The 27,212-nt window shown below is 36.5% G+C and overlaps 1 protein-coding gene across 1 annotated transcript in view; it reads right to left on the bottom strand.

The window, feature by feature from the left end:
- LOC103921201 (armadillo repeat-containing protein 4-like) overlaps positions 1 to 27,212 on the bottom strand; it is a 91,797-nt gene that overhangs the window by 9,987 nt on the left and 54,598 nt on the right. The window contains exons 17-18 of the mRNA XM_009329127.1: positions 17,567 to 17,755; positions 16,776 to 16,997 (exon numbers count right to left, since the gene is read on the bottom strand). Of these exons, the coding sequence (XP_009327402.1) occupies positions 16,776 to 16,997; positions 17,567 to 17,755 (411 nt within the window). The remainder of the gene's footprint in view (positions 1 to 16,775; positions 16,998 to 17,566; positions 17,756 to 27,212) is intronic.

Below are 27,212 nucleotides of genomic sequence, written 5' to 3'. Positions count from 1 at the left end.
GGGGCTGTTCATGGGCAAAGGTCCTTGTATAGTCCACATATTCATTCATATCTATAGATTTAAATGTATGATATTAAAAAAAAATGAAAGCAACGATGAACATAGAGTGGAAGTTACTTTTCAAGATTGTCAAACTGCTTCTTTTTTATTATTAGAGAAAAACATAAGGAATAAATTATTTTCTACTGAGGAGTTAACTTCCTACAATCAACCCAAACTTCTGAGTCACTTGAGCATTGCTTTATGAACCGAGTGTGATATAGTGATCATAAAATATATTTACTAGTGCTGGAAATGTATATGCTTTCCTAAAGTCTGTGCTACGGAAAAACATTACCATGCACACATTGTGACAGATAAATGCTTTGTTTTTTTGGTGATTAAAACATAAGAGGTGGCTTGAATTAGCAGTCCATTCAGGTCGTATTCAACCAAAGTATTTGTGATTTGCATATAGTTCCCTGGAGTGGAGTTAGACAGATATTTTTTTAAAAATAAGCAAAACATCTCCCCAAAACCACTCAAGGACTCACTCTGGCCACAAACTGCTTGAGTGGCTGCTGGATTTTGGAAGCTTTGTGAGATCAGAAATTTTTAAAGACACTGTGTAGTCTGCAAACAAGCAATAATACCTGCCTGCCTGACTTGTGTATGTCAGCCAGGAAATACTAGAGGCCTTGATCGGCTCCCTTCCCTCTCTAAAGACATAACTATGAAGCAGGGAATGAAAAATTCACTAATAGAAGTTAAATCTAAAACTTTCCTCTGATTAGAGCACAAGTCTGTTCCTCAACTTTTTTACTGAGTAATTAATTTTAACTGAGTAATCAACTTTAATTCCAAGCTTCAAGTTTTGGGGATGTTTTTTGCTTATTCATTTGCTTGGGCTTTTTTAGTTTTATAAAAAGAAAGTTATAGTTATGCTTGGGCAAGTGGAGGTTGTAGCACATGTATAAAAGCTCTGCTAAAGCATGCGGGGGAAGATGTGAAAATTAATTTCCTAAAACCATGCAACTCTATGCTTTAATATAGAAAGAAAAAATTCATGTGGGTCTTCTAGCCGAATGCTACCACTGCAAAAGGTAAAAAGAATCATGATTAATACTCTAAACTTGGTATGGTCGTTACTTTGTATCTCAGATAGGATGAAATGGTTGGAAAGGTTAGTTAACTACCCAAAATATTATTTCTCAACTCTAATGCTAGCACAAGTACATTATTAACAGCATGTTGGACATTCTTGGGTGAGTATACTTGGGGCACACTGCCACCTAATTATAATAATGTGGAGAAGCTGGTGTAAGACAAAGCACTAGTCCTACATGGGGAATGTACTCTCTTTTTCATCAGTTCCCAACTGAGAGGCTACTTTTTCATTAAAACACTGTATTACATGCTTGAATCATGACAAAATTAAGGAATTTAGCATCCTTTCCTGATCAGGAGCATATTTACGCAGAACATTGGCATTTGTCAAAGAGTGGCTTCTCAAAATACAATTCCCTCATATGCATTTGTGATGCTGAAGGATTAAACAGAATATCAATTTTTCCCCCCGCTCCCCAGGAAGTCAACACAAATTTAAAGATAAATAACTCTTACATTTAACTGCAAATTTTATGCAAATTCTTGGATTATGAGAAGAGCAGAAAGATTAACAAAAACAGCCTGATCAATCAGAAGCAAACCCAAGATCCAAGTCAGGGCTTCAGGGTGTCCCTAGCTGTATGTTACATTGAAAATCTTTCTGTCCAAATTGTTTGCGAGGACTTTATTGCCTCGCCCAAATACACGGACATCTTTTCAGTCCTAACAGATAGTTACTGGCAGTCCCTTTGCATCTGCTGCACGTGTAGTGTGCCATACTGTCCAGTGTAGCAAATCCAATGCTTTCATGAAAGATAAAAACTTTGCACTGAGCTGTGATGTACTTGCACAGGAGATGTGACCTCCATGGCTCAGCATTGTGAATTGCAGTTTGCAATTGGCTCTCATCTCTACCATGAAGAACGTCGTATTGTCAGCAAAGCTTTCAACCTCACCATTCACCACCCTTCCCATTATCATTTATGAAATACTGAATGGCAAGATCCCTGGGCTGCAAAACTTGATCCTACATCCTACACTTTGATTCCTCATTTTTAACCAATTATATGTCGTTTCTGGGACTTTGCCCTCTCATCGCATAGCAGTTTAACTTCGTTAAGAGTTTGTGGTGAGAAGTGCTGTTAAATGGTCTCTTAAAATCCAAGTGTGGTCAATTCAACACTTCCAAATAGCAACAAGATTATTGCACATGAATAGACTATACAACTGATGAGAAGAGAAAATGCTTTGAGAAGCAAAAGACTAATAAAATGTTCTCTATACAGTGAATGTCCAGCAAATCCAGTACAGAAGTATGACAGACCTTCCTTAGATATATACATGCTCCAGGCACGCCTGTAATGCCTCTGTGGAGTCCAGCAATTACCTCTGATTGGAATTCTGCGAAGGCGCTAATCCCGTCTAATGACTGTTGGATTTCTGCAGATTGTACAGATACAATGCACAGAAATAAAAAGAGCAAATAAACCCAGATTCATCCCACATACCTGTGGACAAGGTAAGCAATAGGCAAGAACTGGTGAAGGACAGGACCTCCAGAGGATAATTCTGATTTTAGGTATTCCAAATACCTTCTGGAGATTTTTAATCTTTCTATATTGCCACAGAGCCCTAATTTATGTATCTTAGCCTGAATCCAGTATTTGGAACTGTCATATCTGTATGGCAGTATGGAAGCACCTTTACGAGTGTCTGCTTTCTCAATCCTATGCCATGGAGAGGTTTTTTTATTTTTATCTTTATCTTCAACACAAATGCAATGAGTAGACTAGATACAACTTAAATTAACTTTCTATCTCGAATAGAATCATTTAGGTTGGAAAAGACCTCTACGATCATCGAGTCCAACCATAAACCTAACACTGCCAAGTCCACCACTAAACCATGTCCCTAAGTGCCACATCTACACGTCTTTTCAATACCTCCAGGGATGGTGACTCAACCACTTCCAATGCTTGACAACCCTTTCAGTGAAGAAATTTTTCCTAATATCCAATCCAATATCCAGCTGGTAAATACAGCCAATTATCATCCTTGGAGATAAATGCAAAATTAAATAAAATAAAATTTCCAATCAAATGAAATTGTATGGACCTTCACTCATAGTCTAGGAGATGATACGTTTTAGCTTTTACATACAATTGATTGTTATATAATCCCCATTGCATCATAACCTGATCCAGCCCTCACTGAAGACAGCGACAGAATTCTCATCAGCCTCCTGTCCCCTGGCAGCCCCATCAGGCCTTTAGACTTTATGCCACAGTACAGAACACTGACAAAGAACATCATTAACACTAGAGCCCATCCCATAATCTACGCATTGCAAAAGGACTTTTCTTTAGCATCTATACCTTGAAAGTGACAGCAATAAGGTGTGCCATACTACTTAAAAGATACCGCAGAGTGCTCTTTGAAATGGCAACATCAAAGAGATTACAACGACTGGGGCCTGAAGCCAATTTGAACTGCGTGATTGATTCTACAGGAAGAAGAAGAAAAATAAGTTTTCATAGATGACAACAATGAATAGATAATTCAGTACGTTAAGGACTCCTGAGTGACAATTCAGCCTCCATTTACACATAGGTATACATATGTATGTGTATATATATGTATGTATATTGTTCTTCTTATTTCTTATGTTCCGCTTCTTTGAATAGCTCCTTACATACAAGGAAACTATTTTTGAGCAGCTGAATGCCAAAAATAATTACCTGGCATTCTGCCCTTGTACATTAAGCCCAGTACCTCTCAAGTAAGAAAACTAATTTTAATATCTGACAATTTAGATATTATTCCATAAACATAAAAATATTTTAATATTCTTCTTTCTTATTATTGCCAAATTAGAAAGAAACATTTCACATAGTCACAAGGATAAGACTGGTGCAGGGAGCTAAACAATTGCAAGAAGCTGCTCTGCGTATTTCTGTGGTTTGGAAATAGTGCCAAGTCGGAAGCAAAAGACATTCTCTGCATTTTCTAAAGCAAGATAAATACAGAAAAGAAATATAGATGAAAGATGGAACTGCTATCTATGGACTCTGCCAGATTCCTTGGCTTTTTGGCACACCTATTGAAGCTGGCAGACTCAGCCAGTAGCAATCTTTTCCATTAAAAGGAGCAGCATATATTTTGGTTTAACATACTTTGTTTGTGCATTTTTAAGCTTCAAAAATGTCTATTTAAATTTTTTTTAAGGATTCCTTCTGCACAGTTGGCTGCAATTGCACTTGTTTGAAGTGGCTCATTTATCACTAAAAGAGCTGCAGGGCACAGCTACTGTTAAACAGCTCCAACAAACCTACAGCTTAGTGGGACAAGCTTCTTTTTATAAGACTAAAAGATGTTTAAAATGTGCCAAGAGGAGCTTTATGCCAGCCTCTAGGTTTGCTATCCAAATGTTACTAAATTAGAGGTCTCCTGAAGCACAGAGTTTGGGCAAAGATAAGATGATCTCCCTTAGGCTGCTGGTTTTTCCCATCTGAGATCAGCCAGATTTTAACAGAACACTTGCTACGTATCATAAACTTTAGTAATGTGAAATTTTGAAAAATCATCTAAAGTCTGAGGCTTAATCTACACTGAAGCCAAACTTCATTACCTTTGGCAATGGTGCAAAAGCAAAATGTTTTACATGTAAGTACCCCTACTTTATGAATTGTGAAATTTTGCTTATTATGAAGGTAAAGGCTTACTGGTTTCTGTTTCCTGCAGTTGAAACTGTAAGGAAAATGTTCACACCTGGCAGTTGTTAACACAATAGAAATTGCAGTGGTGTAACATTGTCAATTTTCATTAATCCTTCTGAAATGAAACAAAATATGCCAGCAGTATTGGGCTTAGTTTATGGAACCTCTTATATCTGAAATTTTGAAGTGTGATGTGATCAATACATTTGTGGGTGAAGGGATTGGGCATACTTTCTGTAGCCAACAGACATGCAGAAATTTTGCCATCTAGTGCCCTCTTTCTTGATGTCCAAGAACTGTAACAACCACTTTATAAAAAGCAACAGGCATGAGCTTGGAGTATGTCCCAAACACGCTGTATCTCCAGCGTGAACTGTGGAGCCTAAATAGAGCCAACCATGATAGTTAAAAAGTAGGTTCTTCTAAACTTAAAATAAAAATATAAATATAAATATATAAATAAGCAAACACATACTATTGTACCCCGATAATATCATTGTGTAGATAGTATATGAAATATTTTTGATGGATTTAGAAAGATCTTAGCTTAAACCTTGCTTAATAATGTAAAAGTCTATATTCTGCATTCAGTGTTCTCACCAAAGGCCCCCCAGAAAAAAACAACCAACCCCATAGCCAAATACTCCTAAAGAAGTAAGTGCCAGCTCTTTTGCATTTCATTTTCTAAACTTCAGGTATATATAGTTTGTGGCAAAAAGGTTTCTTTAGAATGTTTTCAGTAGAAATTACTAGTAATTGTCTTCCATATTTTGTAATTCACATCTATTTATTTCACAGAGATAGTCTTATGAAAGTCTTTTCACATAAAAAGGTTAGCCAAAACTTCTTGTAGGGATTTCTGACTTTAGAAAACAATAAGCAATATTCTGGAAGCTCTGCACAATGAAATACACAAAATGTATTTTTAATACAGTCATTACAACAAAGTATAAAAGAACTCTCCAAATATTAAATCTACATTTCACAATAACTTTCATAAATCGTGCTTAAACCAACTGTTTTTATATCTTAGATTATTACAAGGGAATGGAAGAGCCTATGTGTGTGATTAACCTTTCTATTAGAACCATTAAGAATAGAACTCAAAAAGCACAAATACCTCTTAGGTATTAATTAATCTCAGAATTCAGAAAATACATTATAGCTGTTGTACCTTCTTTGCCAAAAAAAAAAAAAAAAAGGTTAACAAACTGAAAAAAAAAATCCATGCATCTCTTGAGGCTGTAGCCTGATGAGAAGACAGGAACAAATCTGATGGATTTATTAAAAAATATATATTCAAACATATGAATATACAAATCAAGTCCCACTCTTCAGAGCATGAGTCTATGCTTTGCCTGCCTTAGTGTACCAAGCACTTGAAATTAGGTTTTCAGCATCCCTGGTGAAGTTCCTATAAGCTACAATAATTGATATTCTAGAAGGTATCTATTAATATTTTGTAATACTAAGAAAATGGAGTACTTCTGTGTTGTGCAAATAATTCAATAAACCAGACCACAAAGTAAGGCTAAAGATCAGTTCTATGCACTGGTAGGTTGGATAGACACTTTCAGTATTAAAAAATGTCAGAACACGAATGGAAAGTCTGGTCTTCTGCATTTCAGATATGTACTGTAATCATTAAGTTAATGGTTCCTCTAGCCCAAAAATAATTAGTTCTCTATGTACAGTGGAATAAGAACAGGAGAAAATGGACCTGTTCATAGTGCAGCAGAGCAATACTATCTTTAAATAACCTTGTTTGGATAATAAAAGCAGCTCAGAACAATGCAGATCTCAACAGAGGCTAATTTATTCTAACTTCGTGCAGCCTTCAGCACAGACACACACCTGCAAAAAACTGCCAACAGCACCAGGTATGGTTCCCGTATGGTGTAAGTGCCTTAAAGTCTGGGTGACTGGCTACTATCCACTGGTCCTGTTTCCTTGGTTTTCACAAAAAGCTTACAGTCAGTATTTGGTATCTATGTTTTACTTATGATGATTGAATTGCAGCTATGAATTAGCAGTAATTGTATCTTGGTTTGCTTGAACTATCAAATATAATCAATACAAATATTTTTACAGATTTTTTTCTACCACTCCATTCCTATCTGTTTGTTCACCTCCACCTTGTGTGCTACGTTTAAATTGAAAGTTTTCTGGGGTCGTCTTCTTCGTATGTAGGTATACATCACTGCCTAGCAAAGTGAACTACTTATCTGTGATCAATGGCTTTAAGCATCATCACAGTACACAGAAATAAATGAATAAATAGAAAAACTAGTACCTTTACTATTTATTATTTAATTAGTTTGGAATTCAAGCACAAACTTTAAGTCAAAACATCAAGAGATCCTCATATGAGATACTGGAAATTACCTCACTGGGAAGATTTCCCTAAATGTTTTAGAATATTTATGTACCATCTGATCAGGCACTTGCAAATGTAGAATTTCATTGGCAAGCAGAACAGGCGTTTTTTAGCTTCATACTTTACAATCAAAGCCACTGGTATTCATTTCACAGACCTTAATCCATTTGTGTCTACATAATTCAAAAGTATTTACTGATTTCTCAGCCCGTGAACTCCTTCAGTTTTCTAATGAATCCAATCTCTGACAAACCTGGAACCTTCATTGTGGAAAGGCAATATTTTGTTTTAAAGGCATTACAAGAAGAGTCAGTGTGTTGGTCTCTTAAAATTTTCCTCTCTAAAACAATAAAATGCTTGAATACATTTTGTGGCTGCTTTTAAATTGTGAATTATTCTTACAAAAATGAGAGCTAACTCATTTGACATTTTTAAAGTGTATTGACAACAATTCAAATTTGATTTAATCTCCTGAAAAAAAATCAACTTACATCACAAGGTCTAAATTCACTGGTGATTTACATTAACAATATTACCTAATTTTTACTCCTGTGCATGAAGGCCAACATTATAGCACGCAAAGGTCTAACCTGGGGAACAGTTTCCAAAAAGACATGGAAATCAAAGTAGAAAATTGGCCGAATATGAACTTTGAGGGCAATACTGTGGCCAAACAGAATAATGAAAATCTCTGATGTTCAAACAGAGCTTACATAGAAACAGGGAAGTTATTTTACCTGTTTTAAGTATTCATACAGATATTACTGGAATACTGAATTCTGTTCTGAAGTATGTTGAAATTCAGTCCAAAAGAGAAGTTCAAAAGTAAAAAATTCAGAACTGACGCACAAATATAATTAAAGAATTAAAAAGAAATTCCATCAGAGATTACACTTGCTTAGCTAATTAAAAAGATGACAATGTGACAAGTAATTTGATCTTGCTCAGAAAGAAAGTATATGAGAACAGAAATTATGTAGGGCTTTTCAGTTTACCAAGCAACAGTATCATACATGTAATTGCGTAAGATAAAGCTAGACAAACCTTAGGCTACAAATAAGGTGCAAATGTTTTTATGGGGAAGGTATTTAACCACTGGAACAAGTTATGATGGCTCTAGTGGATTTTCCATTGCTGGAATTTTTTAAGTAAAGAGTCAGTGTTTTTCTAAAAGATATACTCTATTCCAAACAGAAATAAATTGAAGCAATGTCTCTGGTTTGTATGAGCAAGGCTAGTCAGACCAGATCATTAAAACGATCCCTTCTAGTATTATAATGTATGTACCTTTGATTATTTCACATGAGAATAGTGTCCAGTTTAAAGGACTATAATCTTATTTAGGCTTTTTAAATATTGGCACATTAACTTCCTTCCAGCCCTGCAACTTCCCCTGTACCGCAAGGCTTGTTGAAAATCAACATTCAGGAGGATATTAATTTAAATTCAGCTGTCTGAAAGCTAGCTGTTTAGTCTGAGCTAGTAACCTAGGTCCTTTCTATACTCAGTGGAGAAAACTAGGCACTTTCATGAGTCTATTCCTTCCAGATATCTTGGGCATCTATTTTCAGCTAGCACAAATCTGCAGGTGCCTCTCTCTCTTTCCATTGACTACAGAAGGTGTCTTAGTTTAGACTACTTTAAGCTCCATATCTAAAAGTGGCCAAAGTTAGATGAAAGGAATCCATCCTTAATACTCCAAAGATCTTTTTCAAAATCCCTGGATTCAAGTTAGTTAGATCCACTAATTTAAAACATCTGGCTTTATTAGATCATATTCAAAGTGTGCTTCAGTTACTGCTTGGCAGGTAGTGTTTCATCACCAGTATAGCATATAAATGCATCTCATCTGTATTTTTCTAGGAAGAGAATATTATTTTTTTAATAGCTCTTTCTTATCGCACTATTATTCATAATTCTGGCATTCCTATCTAATAATGAACTGGGCTGTATAGTAATTTAAACAAGTCCTCCACTGCCTTGGGATGGGATTCACCCCATTAAACATAGATACCTACAGTACAGATGTGCAGATCTGAACTTTGAACCTGCACTCCTGTTATAGCCAAATGCAACCAGAAAATACTGCCAGTAGAGACTGAGGTGTCTTATCTTTGCATAAATGTCTAAATTAGGAGAGATGACACATAATAAAGACTCTACTCCTCTTCCTTGACTATTATAAGAATTTGGGCGACTATTTCAGATGGGCATGTCCACAATGTAAACATTTAAAGTTAAGATGAATTAAGACTTTGATGAATTTTGTTCTTCCACAGCCTGATTTTGGGTGCTTATTTTCCTTTGTTCTTACTTTTTTTCATTACTTTAATAACCTCCTCAGAGGTCTCATTAGCCTCATCATAAAAATCTGGCCTCAACTCTGTAGGTGATGAGGCCATTCAAACTTTCTAGACCTTCTTTACACAGAAACAATAATGATATTCCACAAAAACAAATCCTTTATATCACTTACAAAGTCAGAAATTAACTTCCACAACAGCAGAAATTAAATTCCACAATAGATTACCTTTTATCTTTCTTCATTTGCAAAGTAAGAATGACCAGGAATAATCAGTTACATGTTTTTCACTTGTTTCGAAAGGTTCACTTCGAATCTTTCGAAATATCTGAAGTCTTTTAGAAGTTATATTATGAGCAGTTTCATAAGTGGCTACACACACCACCATCCCCACTCACTCACTTCAGAAGCATATCCCAATCTACAGCTTGCCAACATAACCAAGAAAAAGTGTGACTGGAACACAGAGAAGCATTGTATTAATTTGACACGGTGACGTGGTCTCTAGGACAATGATTTAAATATTCTTTCAGGATCTTCAGATGACTTGAATTCTTCCTTTAAAACATGTTTAGACTCATCTTTTCACTACTACAGTAGTGGCACTTCCTCATCTGCCTGTGGCTTGCAGAACAGTCTTTCTACAATTCATCTTAAAAGAGCATCCCTATAAAAAAACAGGTACTCTTCAGCGGACAGCTGGAGATCTTTTAATGAACAAGCTTGATTGTTCTAAGGTTTCAGCAGCAGTCAACTATAGACAGACATCTTTGTGCCTTTGCAACAGCTACATTTTAAGAGAGTTTTTCTGCTCTTTCTATGAAGAATGTGGTGGTGATGATACTTCCAGTTGTATGTGACTTTTCCTATTTCTCTTCCCTCTAATTGTGAGAGACTCCAAGTGTGAAGAACATTGCCCGGTACTCCTGCTTATCTTGGCTATAAACTGCCAGTCCCCCACTGGATTTCTCTTCTCCCTTGGTTTGTGGACAACTATCTCCAATCTCGAATTCAGGTTGATGCCTGTTCCTTAGTCTGATGTCTAAAAATTTCTCCTGCTTTCTAGTGTCCCACATGTCCTCACTGGGTCTTTGAAAATACAAATCTCTTTTCCAGCACAGCTATGAATTTTTACTTCAGAAAGAGGAAATATTTTCTGGTGTTTGGTAGAAAGAAAGCATTGATTCACCTGTCACAGGTCATAACCATTGTTCCATTCCCAGTCATAAGAATATCGAGTGTGGAACTGAACATAAAAGAAAAACTTCATAAACTGGTTTTCTAAACTTCCTCCAAAATCATGCTGTTTGTCTATTCAGAATTTCACATGGCAGCTGACATACACCAGTATTTCCCAACCTTTTTGTCACATAGCCTTGCTTGAGAAAACTGAATGTATTTTGGGTGCAGTTACAACTAGGTAAAAACTTGGAACACTGGTTTTCTCTCACAACTGTCTGCATATACCTGTGTTTTGTGATTAGCAAATACTGTTTGCAGCAGTGGCAAAATGTGAAATATGAGAATCTGGCTGAAATTACCTTCCCTATATATTTTTATTCCTGGTTTCCTGGACAGAAGCATATATATACACACTGTCTAGTGAATGGTCAGAAAGTCTGATGCTTTGAGAAAGTCTCTGACCAACTGTTCAAGCACTCAGCAACTGTGTCATTCACACACAGTAAATGTTTCCCTGAAGCATCAGACTTTCTGTGTGTGTGAACATAGCACATGAACATATGCTGAAGAGCACCTGGCATGTATTGCAACCTAGTCAGAACTACAGCAGCTGTGACATTAATGCAACTGGGCATGATGACTGAAACACCAGATATCTGGTAAAAGGATGAAAAAATATCAAAGGAACCCAGACAAATTTTCCAGAAGCAAAAATATGATTGGTCCTGAAAAAATCTGTACATAACAACCCCTACATAAATACAAAGTATGCTTTCAGTCAACTATTCACTGGAGAGGCTAGAAGAATGAAAACACCCGGACGTTCTGCCATCACTGAGAAGCATGGTGCAAAGATACGCAATAGCACAGCACAGTGCTGCAACTACTGTCTCACCTGTGCCAGGCAGACCAACTGAATAGACCAGGCAAGATTCAGCACCGTACTGACTCTCACATTTGAGCAACTAAATCTCCTCCACCCACTCTCCTTGCCATCTGGGAATGCCTCTTTAGCCTTTCTGAAACTCCAGTAGTTGATTCTTGATGGTAATTCCAACAGTGCCAGCATAGAAGTCAAGCTCATAATTGTTGGTGGATTGGCCAGCTGGGCCCTGAGCTGTCATGGTGCGCGTGTTGATTTGCTTCATGATCTGGTCAGCTCTTGCCACACAGAATAAAAGCACTTGGACTAGCACATCTGGAGAAACTATCATAGGTCCAACAGAACATATTTTCTCAGACTGCCCACCACGCTTCACTTATTATATGGGCATCCTCACTGGATAGGAACCACTATGTCTCCCTGGTCTGATATATCCTCCAAAAAGGCCTATTTGTCGCTTCACTTTGCTTTGCTGCTTTGCCATTCTAGGTATAACACAACATATAAGCATTAGAAAGTGGTTGGAAACATCACAGCAGGATAATTGCTAATTAAACCAGGCTTTAATTAGGGTTAGAAACTCTAGATGACCATAGGTATTGTCCTCTTGGGAGTGGGAGAATTCCATTCCCTGAAAAATAGGGGCAAAACCAAACTACACACTTTATAAAAAATGGATATGCCTTATACTGCAGTCATCGTACTAGAATAAGGCAAATCATCTGACACTGAGCTCCGTGCTACCAAAGCTAGACAGGTAAGAAAGCTCAAGATAGCTCAAGAGAGCTAGCTCTGATGACCTCTTACTGCACTTTTGTCCCTTTATGGCCTAGGGAGAACAGGTTTTTCACAGTTTATTAACATGGATCTCTGAGCCATGTCAACTTCAACACATACACCGGTATTGGATTCTCTCTGGCTATATCCTAGTTGAAAGGCAAATGCATTTTGCAACATGCTCTGCAGTCCTGATTCCCAACTGTTCATTCATATTGTGGTTCCAGTTCTGCACCTGCATTTTTTTTTGACACAGAACAGAATGTATGCATCCAGGTTTAGTCCTAATGTGCAATCAGTATGTGGCCAGCTATGCACTTGGACATGAGAGCTGGGAACTGCTCCAGGGTCCTACTGTTTACACTTACCCATTTTATCAATTTGCCTTTTTCTTAAGGATTTCTTAAAGACTTAAAGGAATAAAGCTTTGATAACAGCTCCATTTATACTTATTATGTTAGAAAAAATGCTATTTTAAAATAGCTGGATAGTTAAAAATACGGAAATACTTGTGAAGAATGTTTTTGTTTGTTTAGATATAATTACTTTCATGTTATCCCGATTAAATGCCTGCAGCATTTGTAATTAAGTACTTCCATGAATGTTCACTTGAATTTAATTGAAAACAAACACACAGAAAAATGAAATATGTGCAGGTAATTCTATGTAGCTTACCTAATTTTTTGTAGCTCAGCACTAATTATGGGAAATGTTTAAAGAACTTCTTCATCTGGACGGATTTCTTAAAATAATTAGTATCTTCTAATTTTAAAAGTATCAAACTTGTTTTCAAGGCTCAATTTACAATTTTAAGTTGTTACACCTCATTGTTACACATTTGCTGGGTGACCCTAGGACTTCAGATTCTACACTATACACACTGACTTCAGTAGGACACTGAACAGAAGGCAGTTTACTTGAAGAGCTGGACAGATCTCTTCATAAAGATTTACACTTATTCAGTACATTTGACTCTGCATTGGCTGACAGTCTTTGTATGGATGACATCAACTATCTGACCAGTTTGATTTAGTTTATCTGAAAACACACTCCGCCAAACTTCCATTATTTCTGCTTTTTGGGGGACTAGCAAGAACTACTCCTTCAGGTAAATTAGTGTCTTCTGACGATATTTCATTTTTTACTGCCAGTAAGAAAAATGAGCAGTAAGGAATCATAATGTTTCTTTTCCTGGCTATGTATTTGGTTCACAGTCACCTCCCGGCTATGAAGAGATTCCAGTCTACCAAACTGAACAGTTTATGGCATGAATCAACAGTGCAGCCTTTTAAGGTTAGAGGTGATTTCACTGATATTCTGAATCACTTCCAAAAATCCTTCTCAAGACTTCTGCATATTGTGATACTTAGCAGGTATGAAGAATTATTCCAGGTCCTTCATGGCAATGTGCAGTCACAGGTGTTTTTATTGTAACTCTCTCTAACCTCTTAATTCTTGATCAGGTTTGGCTGCATTTTAAAGATTCATTACAGAACCAGTTTTGTTTGCAACCAGACTGCTTCCCCCAAAAAAACTGAGATCTTGTGAACTACAGAGAAGGATTAGTCAAACCTCATGGAATTTTGAAATACTTCAAGGTATGTGGGATAGTACTGTATCTCTTAGTCACATACATTTGTAGCCCTGACCTAAAATTCAAGTGAATTTTCTGTTCATGGAATGAATATTTCATTTCTGAATGATACAGAGTGGAATTCAGCCACTTTAACCTACACATCTCCCTAAGTATCTAAACAACAGAGTGATTAAATCTGTTCCTCTGACAGTATTTCTTTTGAGATACCCATCTGACTAAGTATAGTGAAGACGGTTTCTGCCACATTAGACAGGGTGACTGTTTCTGGATACTGAATGTGGAAAGCTTATTATCACAACTATGGCTGTTTTCCCTAATTGAATATGCCATGGGTATGGCTCAATAAAGTCTATTGAGAAGCTGGAGAATACTGCTTAATTATCAAAAGATAGCGAAGAAGTGGCTTGCAAAGATCAATCATTATTTTCCATATTTCCTATTATTTTCACTATTTTTCATCTGATAGAAATCAGATGATCTGAATCACAGAATCATTTGGGTTGGAAGGTATCTCAGGAGGTCATCTAATCGAACCTCCTAGTCAAAGCAGGGTCAACACTGAATTCAGACCAGGTTGCTGATGGCTTTGTCAAGTCAGGTCTAAATTCCCTTGGATGGAGATTCCACAGCCTCTCTGGGGAGCTGTTCCAGTGCTTCATTACCCTCACGGTAGAATTTTTTTCCTTATATCCAGATGGAACCCATCAGATTCAATTTATGACCATTGTCTCTTGTCCTCCCACCAAGCACTTCAGTAAAGAGTCTGCCTTTGGCACCTCAATAAATTTCTCTTAGATACTGCCAGGCTGCTATTAGGCACCGCTGCCCAGAGGCCTTCTTTCTCAAAGCTAGACAAGCTCAGTTCCCTCACAAGTCATGTGCTTCAGTCCCCAACCATCTTTGTGGATGGACTTGGACCCTAAACTGAACATAGTACTCCTGACGTGATTTAGTAAGTGCTAAGTCACCACCCCCGACCTACTGGCTATGCTCCCGCTAAACAGCCCAGGATCCTGTTAGCCTTCATCACTCCCAGGGCACCCTATTGGCTCATGTTCAACTTGCTGAATCCACTCTCCAGGTCCTTTTCAGCAGAACTGCTACCCTGGCTGTTAGTCTCAACATGGACCAAATGCAGCTGCTACCTGTCATATTACTAATGTTTATATGATACAAGTACATGTGTGTGCTGGCACATGTGATGAGAATTGGTCATATATCCTCTCATATATTCAGGCCATCCATCAGTTATGAGATGAGAAGCGCTTCCACTTCAGTTCTGTGATGGACCCACATACAAACCCACATTCAAACACTTGTCTAACTGCATTACAAAAATACAAGTTTCTTGTACACAAGAAGAGAAGTGCACCCTGAACAAAAAGTTTAGATGCAACAAACATAACCCAAGTTCCTTTATTTTGTAGTTTCGCTCTTCCTTTTATCAGTTCTCTTTTCTCTCCCTTAACATATTATAGTCATTCCAGAATACTGTGAATAATAAAAAAATTAAACACCTGTGATATTTTTCTGTACACCCCTATTTATCTGCAAGTGCAAATAAATGTTTTTAATGAGTCTAAATATTTTAATGAGGACTGAAAAATAATGATGAACCTAGACCGAGATGGAATTATTACAAAAGTGTATCATCAGAATTGGCTTTATACAGTACGTTCAGTGTACTAAAACCTGCATAATAAAATGAATGAAAACAACAGATGACAGGAGGGCAGAAAACGGGTTGTGTCAGTTGAACGGAAAGATAAGCAACATTAAAAGGTCATCAGACACCAGTTTCAAATTGAGCTGTAGTACAGTATGTATTCCCCTGTGCTGTGTGGCCAGTATAATGCAACTGTGATGGGAAGATGTTACTCTCCAGCACTGAAAGGGCACCTTAGATCTGAGTCAGTTCAAGTACTGGCATTTAAACCGAGTCTTTAAACATTTTTGACCAGTGGATCTTTTTAACCCAACTACAGATATAGCCAGCTACAGGTATATGTATGATAATGCAGGACCATTAGACTGTGCTGGAATTGAAACTGCTCACAATAAAGTGCACAATCATTAGTGCAGGCGTACATTCAACATTAGTAGTAACACTACATCATAAGTCAACTCTTACTTTCAACACATTTACCTGAAGTAAAACGAAAAGTCTGTAAACAGTGAATATTTCAAGAAATTTATGAAAATTGAGAGCTCCTACAATCTCCATCTCTAAGGCCATAATCCTTATCTCTTCTGTGCCAAAGGAATGACTCTACTGGCTTCAACTAGTGAGATAAAACTTTGCTAGAAAAATCTTTTTGAGAGAAAAATTCTTTCTAGAGTAAGGTCTTTGCAGAATGTGCTCATACTTAACTTCTAAAATATGAGTTTTTATAAGTAAATGCAGAATTCACTGAAACAGCTCCAGGTAAACTAAGCCTTTGTATTATTCTATCTTAATTTGTCCCCAAATCCAGTTACACTCCGTTCCTAGGTGACTTTCTGCCATACTAATCAACTATCTATCAAGATAACCCAACTTTGCAAAAGTCACTTGAGAATGACAAAATGCTGATGTGACATCACTACCAGCCTAGGTCAGAGTCAAGTCAAGTACTCTAGAGGTGAATGTCCACATCATATTTCCATTCCTAACAACCACCTAGCTGTAGTATCTTTAGCACTGAAATACTGTTTCCTAATTCACTACTTAACCAAACATTTTTAGGATAAAGTTCAGAAAATTTGAGGTACACAGCAGTATTCAAGAACTACTTAAAATGAAAGATCTTTTCTTTTGACCATGCCAAACCCCTTCAATAATTTGAATTCCAAATAAGAAAAACTTTCCACCTCACCTTCACCACTCCATTTTCATGCATGGTGATACAGTTGTTTGCATCCTCTGAAAGTTGATATAAAGCCTGAGCTGTAGCTCTATGAACTGATGGATCATTTGACTTCAAGTAACGTACTAAAGGAGCTATAGCCTTGGTTTCTCCAAAGGTAACTCTATTGCTCCCCCACATGCAACAGTGGGAAATGGCCTCTGCTAAGTGACGTCTTAATTTGTCATTCTTCTGAAGAAGGTAAAAACATAATAAATTAAAGACAACATAATACAATAAAAATTTCATAGGAAAGCAGAATTGTATTCTCAAACATCTTTAAGGCATCCCAATTTAAATGTAGTACAATTAAAAACTGGAGAGAGCTGTAAGGCATGGAGCTAGTAGTCCCTTATTATTCTCTTTGTAGGAAATGCTTATATTATTTCAAAGGTGCTTTTAGACTGACTGGAAATTAGGTAAGATTAGCATTAAAATGTAACATATAGCACCATCATTGAGATTCGCTGCATGGTTCAGATTTATTGCTCTCTTGACCCTTTGTGCTTTTTTTACATGGCAGCTGCATCTCTCAAAAGCAATATTCAACAACAGTGACTATTAAAATGAAGCCCATCTTCCAAAGCAATTTTAGTACCAGCCACAGAGTGTTTTAATGTCCAGTATACATCTCATAGAGGAAGGATTCTACAGCTCTTTCTTGTAGTTGCTGCAAAATCTACTGCTCTTGTCATAACCTTTTGGTTGGGTATAATGCAGTGTGACATAAGAAACTCAGAATATGTTTAGAAGTTACTTACTGTGTTTGCTAGTTTGGACAACAGAGGGACGACTCCATGATCTGTTATAACAGCTAGATTTTCTTCATCTTTAGCTATATTTGTAATGGCTGCACATACACTTGCTAAAACTTCCTTATTCTTTGATTTTAGCAAATTGACTATCAGCTCCAAGCCACCAACAAAGGATCGAACCATTTCCCCAGCATCCTAAATGAGAATCAAAAGAAACATTATTTTTAAATATTCAATCTGTATTTATATGCTAATGTTAAAAAAAGAGATTGGCATGACATAATTATTCAAAACTGCAGCTATTGTTGTGTTGCTTTCACGAAGAAATATGGCTAATTCGGAACTCAGAGCTCTCTTGATTGACATATAAGAGTTAGACTGTTTTACATACCACCATCTAGGCAGAAATTCAATGCCTAAATGAAGGTATCTAGTATCATTTTAGATACCACAGGGTATTCTTTATGGCCTCAAGCTGTCACTCCAGAAGGGTACAAGTCTCCCTTATCTGCTGTACCATATTTGCCAGGTAGGTGCCTCACATACCTTAGGGCATCTAAGACAGCAATAGAAACCCCTGTTTAGGCTTTCATAGTGTCTTCTATTTCCTACATTAAGTCTGACAGCTAAGACAAAGGAGTGGTAATATTATTTTCTTATATCAATGCAAATGAGTATTCAGGAATACTTAAGAGGGGAGGTTACACAAGTCATGACAGCCTCTGTGGGAGAACCATGGTGCACCTCAGAGTATGAACAATCAATGTAAAATGTGACTAAAGGACAGAAATACAACTCTGGAAAAACGTCTGGGAAGTATGCTCTTAGAAAAGAAATAGAAAACTAAACAGTGTGCCTTGATCTTGAATACAGTATGCAGATCTGGTCCATCTTTTCCATCTTGAAAAAGTTGTAGTAAAATTAGAAAAGGTTTAGAGAAAGATGACAAGAATAATCAAAGGTAGGGAACTGCTCTGTAGAAGGAATGACTAACCAACTAAGACACTCAAGGCTATAAAAGAGAAAAATGAGGAGCAGTATGATAGAGGTGTATAGAATCTTGAGTAGAATGGAAAGGGTACACAGGGACCTCTCTTCTAGGAGAAGACCTGGGAGCATCAGATGAAATTAGCAGGTGTCATGTTCAGAATAAGTTATTTTCAAACAAAGCATAGTTAAGATGTTGAAGTCCTTGGAGCAGGATTGCAGTGGCTGCTAGAAGTTTACATGTTAGAAATGAACTAGACAAATTCACAGAAAAAAAAATCCATTAAGGGTTATTCAATGTAAAAGTATTCCCTCTGATTTAAAAAGTTCCTGAGCCACAGATTTCTTGAAGGTGGGAGAACATTCTGGGGAGGGGAACCACAGCTGCAACTCTGCCCTGTTCTTCTACCTTTCCTTAGGCATCCCTTGTGGGCTACTATGAGAAACAGAATACTGTGTCAGTGAACCTTTGGTCTGACACAGCATTGTCTGTTCTCACACTCTTGTGTTTATTAGTCAACTCAAATTATCAAGCACATGTTTACATGTCAATGTGTAAAACAGAGAAAACCAGCGCTTTTGGCACTGTGAGACTGAACTAACAGGCATGGAATTCATTTGGTTGCCTCAAGCAAAGAGGAACTGACAGTATCTGGTAAAGTGACACGCAGCATACAGTACTTCATGTACCCTTAAAAGCACACAGGGCATAAATCTAAGTTTTGTTTAAGCACAAATTCTTAACTGATTAAGTTACATAGTCACTGACCAATGCTGTAGAGCAAGATTCATTGCACTCCATTAAACTGAGATGCTTGAAAAGAAATGTATCTCTTTCTTGGGTAAGATGTTCCACCATGTAAGATTACATTATTTTAGACAATCTCTTTTCAGTTTCCTTGTGGACAGAAACAATGCCAGAATAGAAAAAATATCTACTTCTTGGAATGATTTTTTACACGTTTATTCAACCTGTGGGTAACTCTAAGCAACATTTTGCCAACAAACATCTAGAAGGGATTCTCAGGATGCCTAGTTATACAGAGCCTGAAAGACAACACTGCAAAACGCAGCAGCATTTTCAGAAACGTCATTGTAAACATAATAATTAGCAAAGGAGTGGATGGAACTTCAAATGCCTAACCTGAGGATATCAAGTATTGCAATGTAATCTGAAGAATTCACCACTTCTACTTGAATGGGCCCATCAGTTACTTTAGTTGAGTGGACCTCTATACTAAGCTTAGATATTTGTGTTTATCAGGACTTCTTTATGCAATCTATAATCCAGCTCAACATTTTTTGTTAGATTTTCAATGTTTCAGATGTGGATCTGGAAAGATGAGTAGTTTTCTTAAAGTTCTTTGTTCAATGAATATAGAAACTAGTGAATGACAATTATGGCTAACAAGGATTTCTGCAGAAACGTAAGACTTAAGAAAAGCAAATGAACTATTGATGACAAAATAGATACAGGTCAGAAACCACTATGGGCAAGAATTTCAGGTGGTTTTTGATGGTCATCTAATTTTTATGGAACTATTTACTAAAAGTATGCCATTAGTGCCCAAATCGTACCCTTCACAAAGGGTATTGAAAATAGGAACTGAATATAGGTCATATGAGATTCTTGGCGACACCATGGTGTCGCCATGTGCTGCAGTTCATCTTTTTTTGTTGCCAAACAGAATGCCAAACATAACTCCTAGCTGTGATGTTTCCTTCTCACAGAAAGCAAAAGCAGTGGGTAGGCCCATCAGGAACAAAACATTTTCCACCACAGGCAATGCAATTCTTGAGACTGGAAGGGAGAGGTTAAAGTCATATAGTGTGAGGGTCAAAACCAGAAGCCACAGCATGTGGAAAAAGGGTAGTATCCAAAATCAAACTTCGTGCTGAAGTCCTAAATAAACCAGAATGAACAAATAACAGAGGTCCTTACAGAAATTAAAAGAGGATCTAAATGTTTATGCAGAAGAAGGACAATAAAGGTTTGTGACTCAGAAAAGCAGCTCAGAGAAACAGAGAAGGAAGGGCAGTGCTCTGCCACTTCTATTACCATGTGAGCTGCATGTAAAGGAAGGTGGGTTACAGCGTATTTCCCATGGATACGCTAGCATAAAAGTTTCACTATCATTGCTAGTGTATACATACCACAATGTAAATGTATTACCTGAATAAAAACAGCATTTCTCCATATCGGTTTTCATGTCTGTCTTGAAATTTTAAAATTTGACCAAAGGTGGTAGATAACGGGTTACAGAGAAAGATTTCCACACAGAATTTCTTACCTATATGTATTAGAGGGCTAGACAGCTAAATGAGCAGACACAGGAGAAGGAAAGAAAATGAGATGTTTTACATTTACTTCAATTCCTTGAAACTTACTACAGAAGTGTGCATTACCTTGTGTCTAAATATTGGCTCAATAAATGAGAAAGGCTTCTGTTCAAGAGGTGAACTCTAAGGTAAAGTGTCTAAGATTTGAAAGGGGCCCTTCTATACATGAAAATTATTCTGATTTTCTGCATGGTTCAGAGATTTGTGTATGCATTCATGCTCTTGAAAGTCATTTCATGAAGAGATAAGATAATCTGTATTCCATCTTAATGAACTAATATGAACATTTTATATTTTCCTACCTCTACATATTTTCCTTCCAGGTGATTATAAACCTACTTGTTAAATTTCTCTCCTGACAAGCTTATACTTTCCACATTTTGTAAAGGAGTACCGTCCAATTAAACTGATGGAATAATATATAAACAATCCAGCAGTAAGTAAAAGAAAAGTTTCAATAATTGTCTGTGAAACCAGCTAAACACAAGGACAGAACCTTCTACCAGTGATGAAAAGCAGAGGGAAACTGCAGAAACCACATGTCAGGAAAGTTTCCCAAATGTGATTGTGGGTGTAGTCTGGTGGTCTGTGCAAGACAAAGAGAAGAGTAAAGAAGCAAGAAATTTGAAGAACAATGAGCAGAAAGAAGGATGGAAATGAGAGCTTTAAAATCTGTTATGTTACTTACAAGATCTTTTTTTTTTCCAAAGAAATTTAAACAACAAATGCAACCTTTTTGCTATCGTTTAGCAAAACCATATACTTGCTTTGTACAGTAAATTTCTACTTTTTTTTTTTTACTGAAAGACATGTATTTATTATATAGAATTGCCATACTTTAAAGATATTTAAAGAAGAAATTATATGAAGTTGTGCCTGTGATTGTGGAGGTCTGGATTTAATTCTTTTGAATCTATGTTCTTTGAGTATACTTGTATTAATGATCAGATAGCTGTTCATACTATAAAGTCTAAAGTAATTTCTGTGATTTTAGTTTGCAAATATTCTCAGGCATTTTGATCTATACTTATTTTTGTAATAGAAAAGAAGAAAATGATATATAACTTTTTAAAACAGAAAAGAAGAAAAATCATATATAACATCTCTTTAGAAATCTTTTTTGCACTTGTTACACATAAAAAAAATGCAATCTTTAAATTCCACCTTGTAAATTAATCAACACAACTTTTTTTGTGAGACTTAACCCAAAGGGTTTGTCATTTCCAGCTATTACTGTGTGATAAGCTTTCATATTTACCCGTAGTCCTTAAACTTCACTGTAGAAATGTAAATGTCATTGTTTCAAAGTAGTAGTTTACTATTGGGTAATAATATGATTGTGATATTGAACTTGAAGTGGAAAGTGTTCCATTTCCAGCCCAAGACTACATTTATACTTCCGTATTTACATACTGCAAGCTCTAATCTATTAATATAGCCATTAAACTACATTTACTTTCTTTAGTGTTACATATGAAGTTATTCAACAAACTTCCAAGTATTTTGAAATGCTTAGAGAACATCTTAGGATACAGCTATACAAAAAACAACTTGAAAGAAAAGCAGAATGCATTTAAGTGAGTTTAGGTAATTTACTCCCCCCCTTACCTACTGTGACAAAACCTTACTTCCTAGTTGTCCTAACAAGGCTACTCAGTTCGAGTTAGGCAAGAAAATAAAATGGTATGGTAAGAATAAAGCCTAAGAAACAGCCTTTATAGATGAAGTTATTGATAAAATCACTCCCACCGATAAGCAATAAAATAGATAATTTTATTGTATACATCTGAGTATATGTGTTAATGATGATAGGCTGGATGCTTCTGTTTTAACAATATTTCCTGAGCTAAACAAAGAAAGAGGTCAAACACAAAGACATTTAAAGAAGCAATAAAAATGTTAAAAAAGATTGGGGGGAGGGGAGCAAGAACATTTTACTGTATTAACAGGAAATATTTTCATTTTAAATCTTCGTCATTATTATAACTTTTAATGTAATATTTAACCTGAGGTGACAGATATGAAGAAATATAGATTGTTAAACTACATTTTAAGTGGCTGAAGAAGATGGGAAGAGATAACAGGATTTTTCATTACTTCACATGACCACATCTTCTAACTAGTGGGCAGCAAAGTTTTTATCCTCAGAAAGTATGATAAATATTATTTCAAAACTGGATTCAAGGGGAGGAGTTTGCAATCTCAAGCAGTAAAAAAAAAAACCTATCTGGCATAGATGCTGAGGCTAGCAAAGTTACCTACTGTGCTAATAAAAGCCTCATCCTGTTACTCTTTAATCACATATTTTCACCCTGTTGAACTGCATGACTATTAACAAAATTTAGTTAACTTTCCCTTTGCACTTATTTCTACATTGGCTTCTGCCAAGAGCACAAATACTGTGAAACAGACCAGCTTTACACATTTTTTTTTTAATTAGGAGCAGAAAGCATTATGATATTTGCAGACAGACAGATTTGGAAAAATCACTTGATCTCCGCAGTATTTATACAAGGAGAACATTTGGAATTTTTGGGTTCTCTTGTCATCATATTATATGTTTTTTTGTGGTTATTTTCATTAAGTAAATAAAGTTCATCAGCCTTAAGTTGAGACATACAGTTCTTGTGAAAGAACTACTGAAATCTTTTGTAACTGAATTCCTTTCTTATTTCTTCCAAAGTGAATACTGGTTTCTTTATTTGAAAGATTTAAAGCTAAACACGGTATTACAAAAACACATTGTGTTTATCTTTAAAAATACTCCACTTGAAAGATAAAAGTTTCTCCGCTAAAAACAAGTAGTATTTCACTCTTAGAACATCTTAAAAAGCTTAAGGTGTCAAAGCTAATTTGTCAAACTGGATTGCTTTTGCCCAAAAAAGTGATGGTATGGCTGTGCAAATAAACGTTAGTTATCAAGAATCATCTCTAAACTACCTTTTCTTTAATGAAGGAAACTGTCCATTTCCATCCCCTATTGCCAAATGAATAACTTATCATCCTAATGCACAACCCAATTTAAAATTCAAAATAAAGAAATGCAACAGATGAATTTCTATATTATAGCTGTTCAGTGAAAAAGGGAAACACAATTTATATAATGAAGTTTCTATTCATTTTTCTTACTAAACAACTCAATGGTATTATTAATCAAATTATATTTAAAGGCTAATTTTACTGCTGTCTATACAGCTGTGGAGGGTTCCACTGTAGCAGAACTGATGAAGAAACACCTTGTAAGATGAGACTACTTCACTACATCTCACAAGTCGTCTTCTGTGTTGCAAAAATGCAATGTGTTGGGAAAACAGCAGCAGACAATCAACATGGATTTTCCTGTCCTCTTCTCCTCACTGAAGCAGCTAAAGGCAGGGCAGCAAAGCAGAGTAGCTTTAACATGGCTCCAATGCTACTCTGTAGCCTGGAGGAGCAGAATTCCTTACTCCTGGCTCTTCAGGCATTTGATCATCGCACAGTTAAATGCTTGTCAAGTATATTGCTATTGATAGTTTCAAGAAACAAAAGCAAAGTCCATTCGCCAAGCGTACAGCCCAAGAAAGCATGCAATGCATGTTCTCTAAAAGATGGTGGGAGAAAAAAAAGTCTACATAGTCACTCATGCAACTTCTAGTAGTCCTTCTGTCTATTGTTTTCCTTACTTTTCAGTCTGGCGGACTACACCTACTCTTTGTCCCCCTCCTCACAACTCTCACTGAAGTTCAGTCCCGGGTAAATGCCAAAATCCTAATTTTTTTTCACAGAAGCAGTGAAACTACTAATATCAAAATCCTTTGAGGCCACAATAGAGAAAACATCATGATTTGCTTTAGATTATTTTGAAAACCATTTTAATAATGGAAGTATGAGAAACAGATAACATTGAATAACTGGAAAAACTAAACATTGTTTCCATTAGTTTTGGATTGAATTGAATCCAAATAAGTGTCTAAGCAAACTTCTTATAATTATTAATATCTTTATGAGATAGTCATCACTAATATGTAGTTCAATATTGTAGAGATGCAAGACAGCAATATCGTAATGTTTTGAGGACAGCCTAGGCAAACAATCGATGCAGTGACAACACAAACTAATAAATTGTTATAACAATTATTGTTTGTGTCTTTGCAATTCTGGCATGGTTCCATAAATTAGAGTGGTATATGAGAAGGCAATCATATCATATTGTACCACTTACCATTACAGACCACTGAGAATCTGAACAACAAGCATGAAGTATAAAATATGTTATAGTTCAATCAAAAGCTTCTGTGCTAGATAAAATGATTGCTTGAAATTTTCTGGTTTATATTATGCAGCAAATCAGACACAATGATCTCCGTGCTCTTTTCTTGCCTTAAAATCTATGGAAGTCCCATGTGGCAAGTGAGAGGGTAAAGATAGGAAAAAAGTGAAATGGTCAAGAAGGAAAAACAAAGAAGAGATGAAAAAGAAAAAATGTGAGGAGGATGGGGTTTAAACTTTTTATAGATTTTTAAAATCCAATTAGCAAGTCTAATTTAAAAGTACAGAAGCTACATGACAAGCTGTTGACTAGCATGTGTAGCTATTATAAACTAAATTACAAGGAAAGCTGGTCAAATATTTTCCAGTGGAACAGAATTCCATCAGAAAATGCTAATGGAATGGAACCAAAACCTTCCATAAGAACACAACGACTTCTTGAAAAGTTTTGACAGAAACCAGGCAGAAAGGCAGGCTAAATTACCAACGTGCCTCTTCATCTTTTCTCTTGTCAGCCAGATGGCTGGTGAGTAGCCTGCCAGGCTGCTTGGCTTCTGGTTTTCACAGAATCCCTAACTTCTTGCCTGATGGGCTGCCAAACAGCTGGAAAGTCAGATCTCCAGGAGCTCCTAAGCTTTTTGGCTTCTTATGGTCTCCAAGCTCTCAATAAGCTGCTTTGCATGGAACTTAGGACCTGAGGCTCCCCAATGAGGGAGATATGGGTTATGCTCTTAGTTTCCCTTTGCTTTCCAGCTTTCAGGTTATGTGTTTTGCAGGAACTGGACTCCTATATTTGTAGACATTAAGGAACTCAGGGCAATTTATGGCAGTCCATTCAGGATCTCTAGGGTAACATACCTATAGGAGGCCCAAACTCCTCCTGATAGTCAGTTCACTAAAATTCTAGGCAGCCTGTGTCAAGAATCATTGGATAGGCTGGTTCTGCATGCACCCTGGCAAGCATGGCAGCCAGCTATGGATTCACCAAGTCAGGTCTAACTTGCTGGGCTTCCTAAATCTCCAAGGACCCTAGTGCTCTGGAAGCCCTGGGGGGCAAGCCAAAAATTCCTTTGTCTCTCTTACAGTACTCTTTTGAAGTTTAGTTCATAACACACATTGAAAAGTTGGAAAGTCTACGTCCAGATATCAGGGATTAAAAACTGCATAAAAATGAGATCAAATATAGAGAAGTAGGTATGATTTATGTTAAAAATGATAATGTCTAGAGAAAACAAATACAAAAATTGAAAGAGAGCAGTAAGAGCACTAAGTTTGAACTGCCAAGGTTTCTGTATACAATTGCAAGAAGCATAGCAAGGAAAACAAAGAAACTGGAAAATGCTGTACATACTCAAGCAGGGAATTTTGACATCACAGGCTTAACCAAAGAATGGTAAGTAAACAAAGTACTACTAAAGTACCACTACTACTACCCCCTTTACTAAAGTACTACTTTAGTAAAATTTTTAAAATATAAAACGAATGAACAACAATGTGCATTATGGGGCATGACTGATCTTTATACACTACAGTTTTAAATTAGTAAAATGTGTAAATAAAGCATCTTAATTCATTTAAAACAGCAAATAATTTTGTTAAATATCAGAAGAATTTCCAAGTTCAACTACCTTTCTTTGTTACTTTTAGTAAAGAAATGTTCTCTGTGGTTTTATACATATGGTTACATTAAAATTTCCATAACAAGCAAAATCTATGTAAGAATCCTAAATAGCATGGGTCATCAGCAGCACATTTTCCACCCACAGGTTAACTTCAGACTGCTGGCTCCAGAAGTCACTTTCTCAGTATATAACACTTTTGCAAGAGTGAAAGCTGCTTGACCTCCACAGATACCCATCTCATGACCCTTTCCTCTTAAACCTGGTTTAGTTTTGATTTTGGGTTTTTTTTTGTGTCAGCATGATCATTCTCTTTCCCCATACGTAGGAAATACACAGACAACTTTAGATGGCTGATCATCCTTCATCACACCCATGAAATTCCACTGCAGAGCTGAAAGGGATGCAATAACTCGGGGGGGGGGGGGGGGGGGGGGGGACTGTTTAAGCAGAAGGAG

The sequence above is a fragment of the Pygoscelis adeliae genome, unplaced genomic scaffold (assembly GCF_000699105.1).
Source record: "Pygoscelis adeliae isolate BGI_AS28 unplaced genomic scaffold, ASM69910v1 Scaffold427, whole genome shotgun sequence".
NCBI classification, from domain to species: domain Eukaryota; kingdom Metazoa; phylum Chordata; class Aves; order Sphenisciformes; family Spheniscidae; genus Pygoscelis; species Pygoscelis adeliae.
This window is presented reverse-complemented; position numbering and strand designations above follow the sequence as displayed.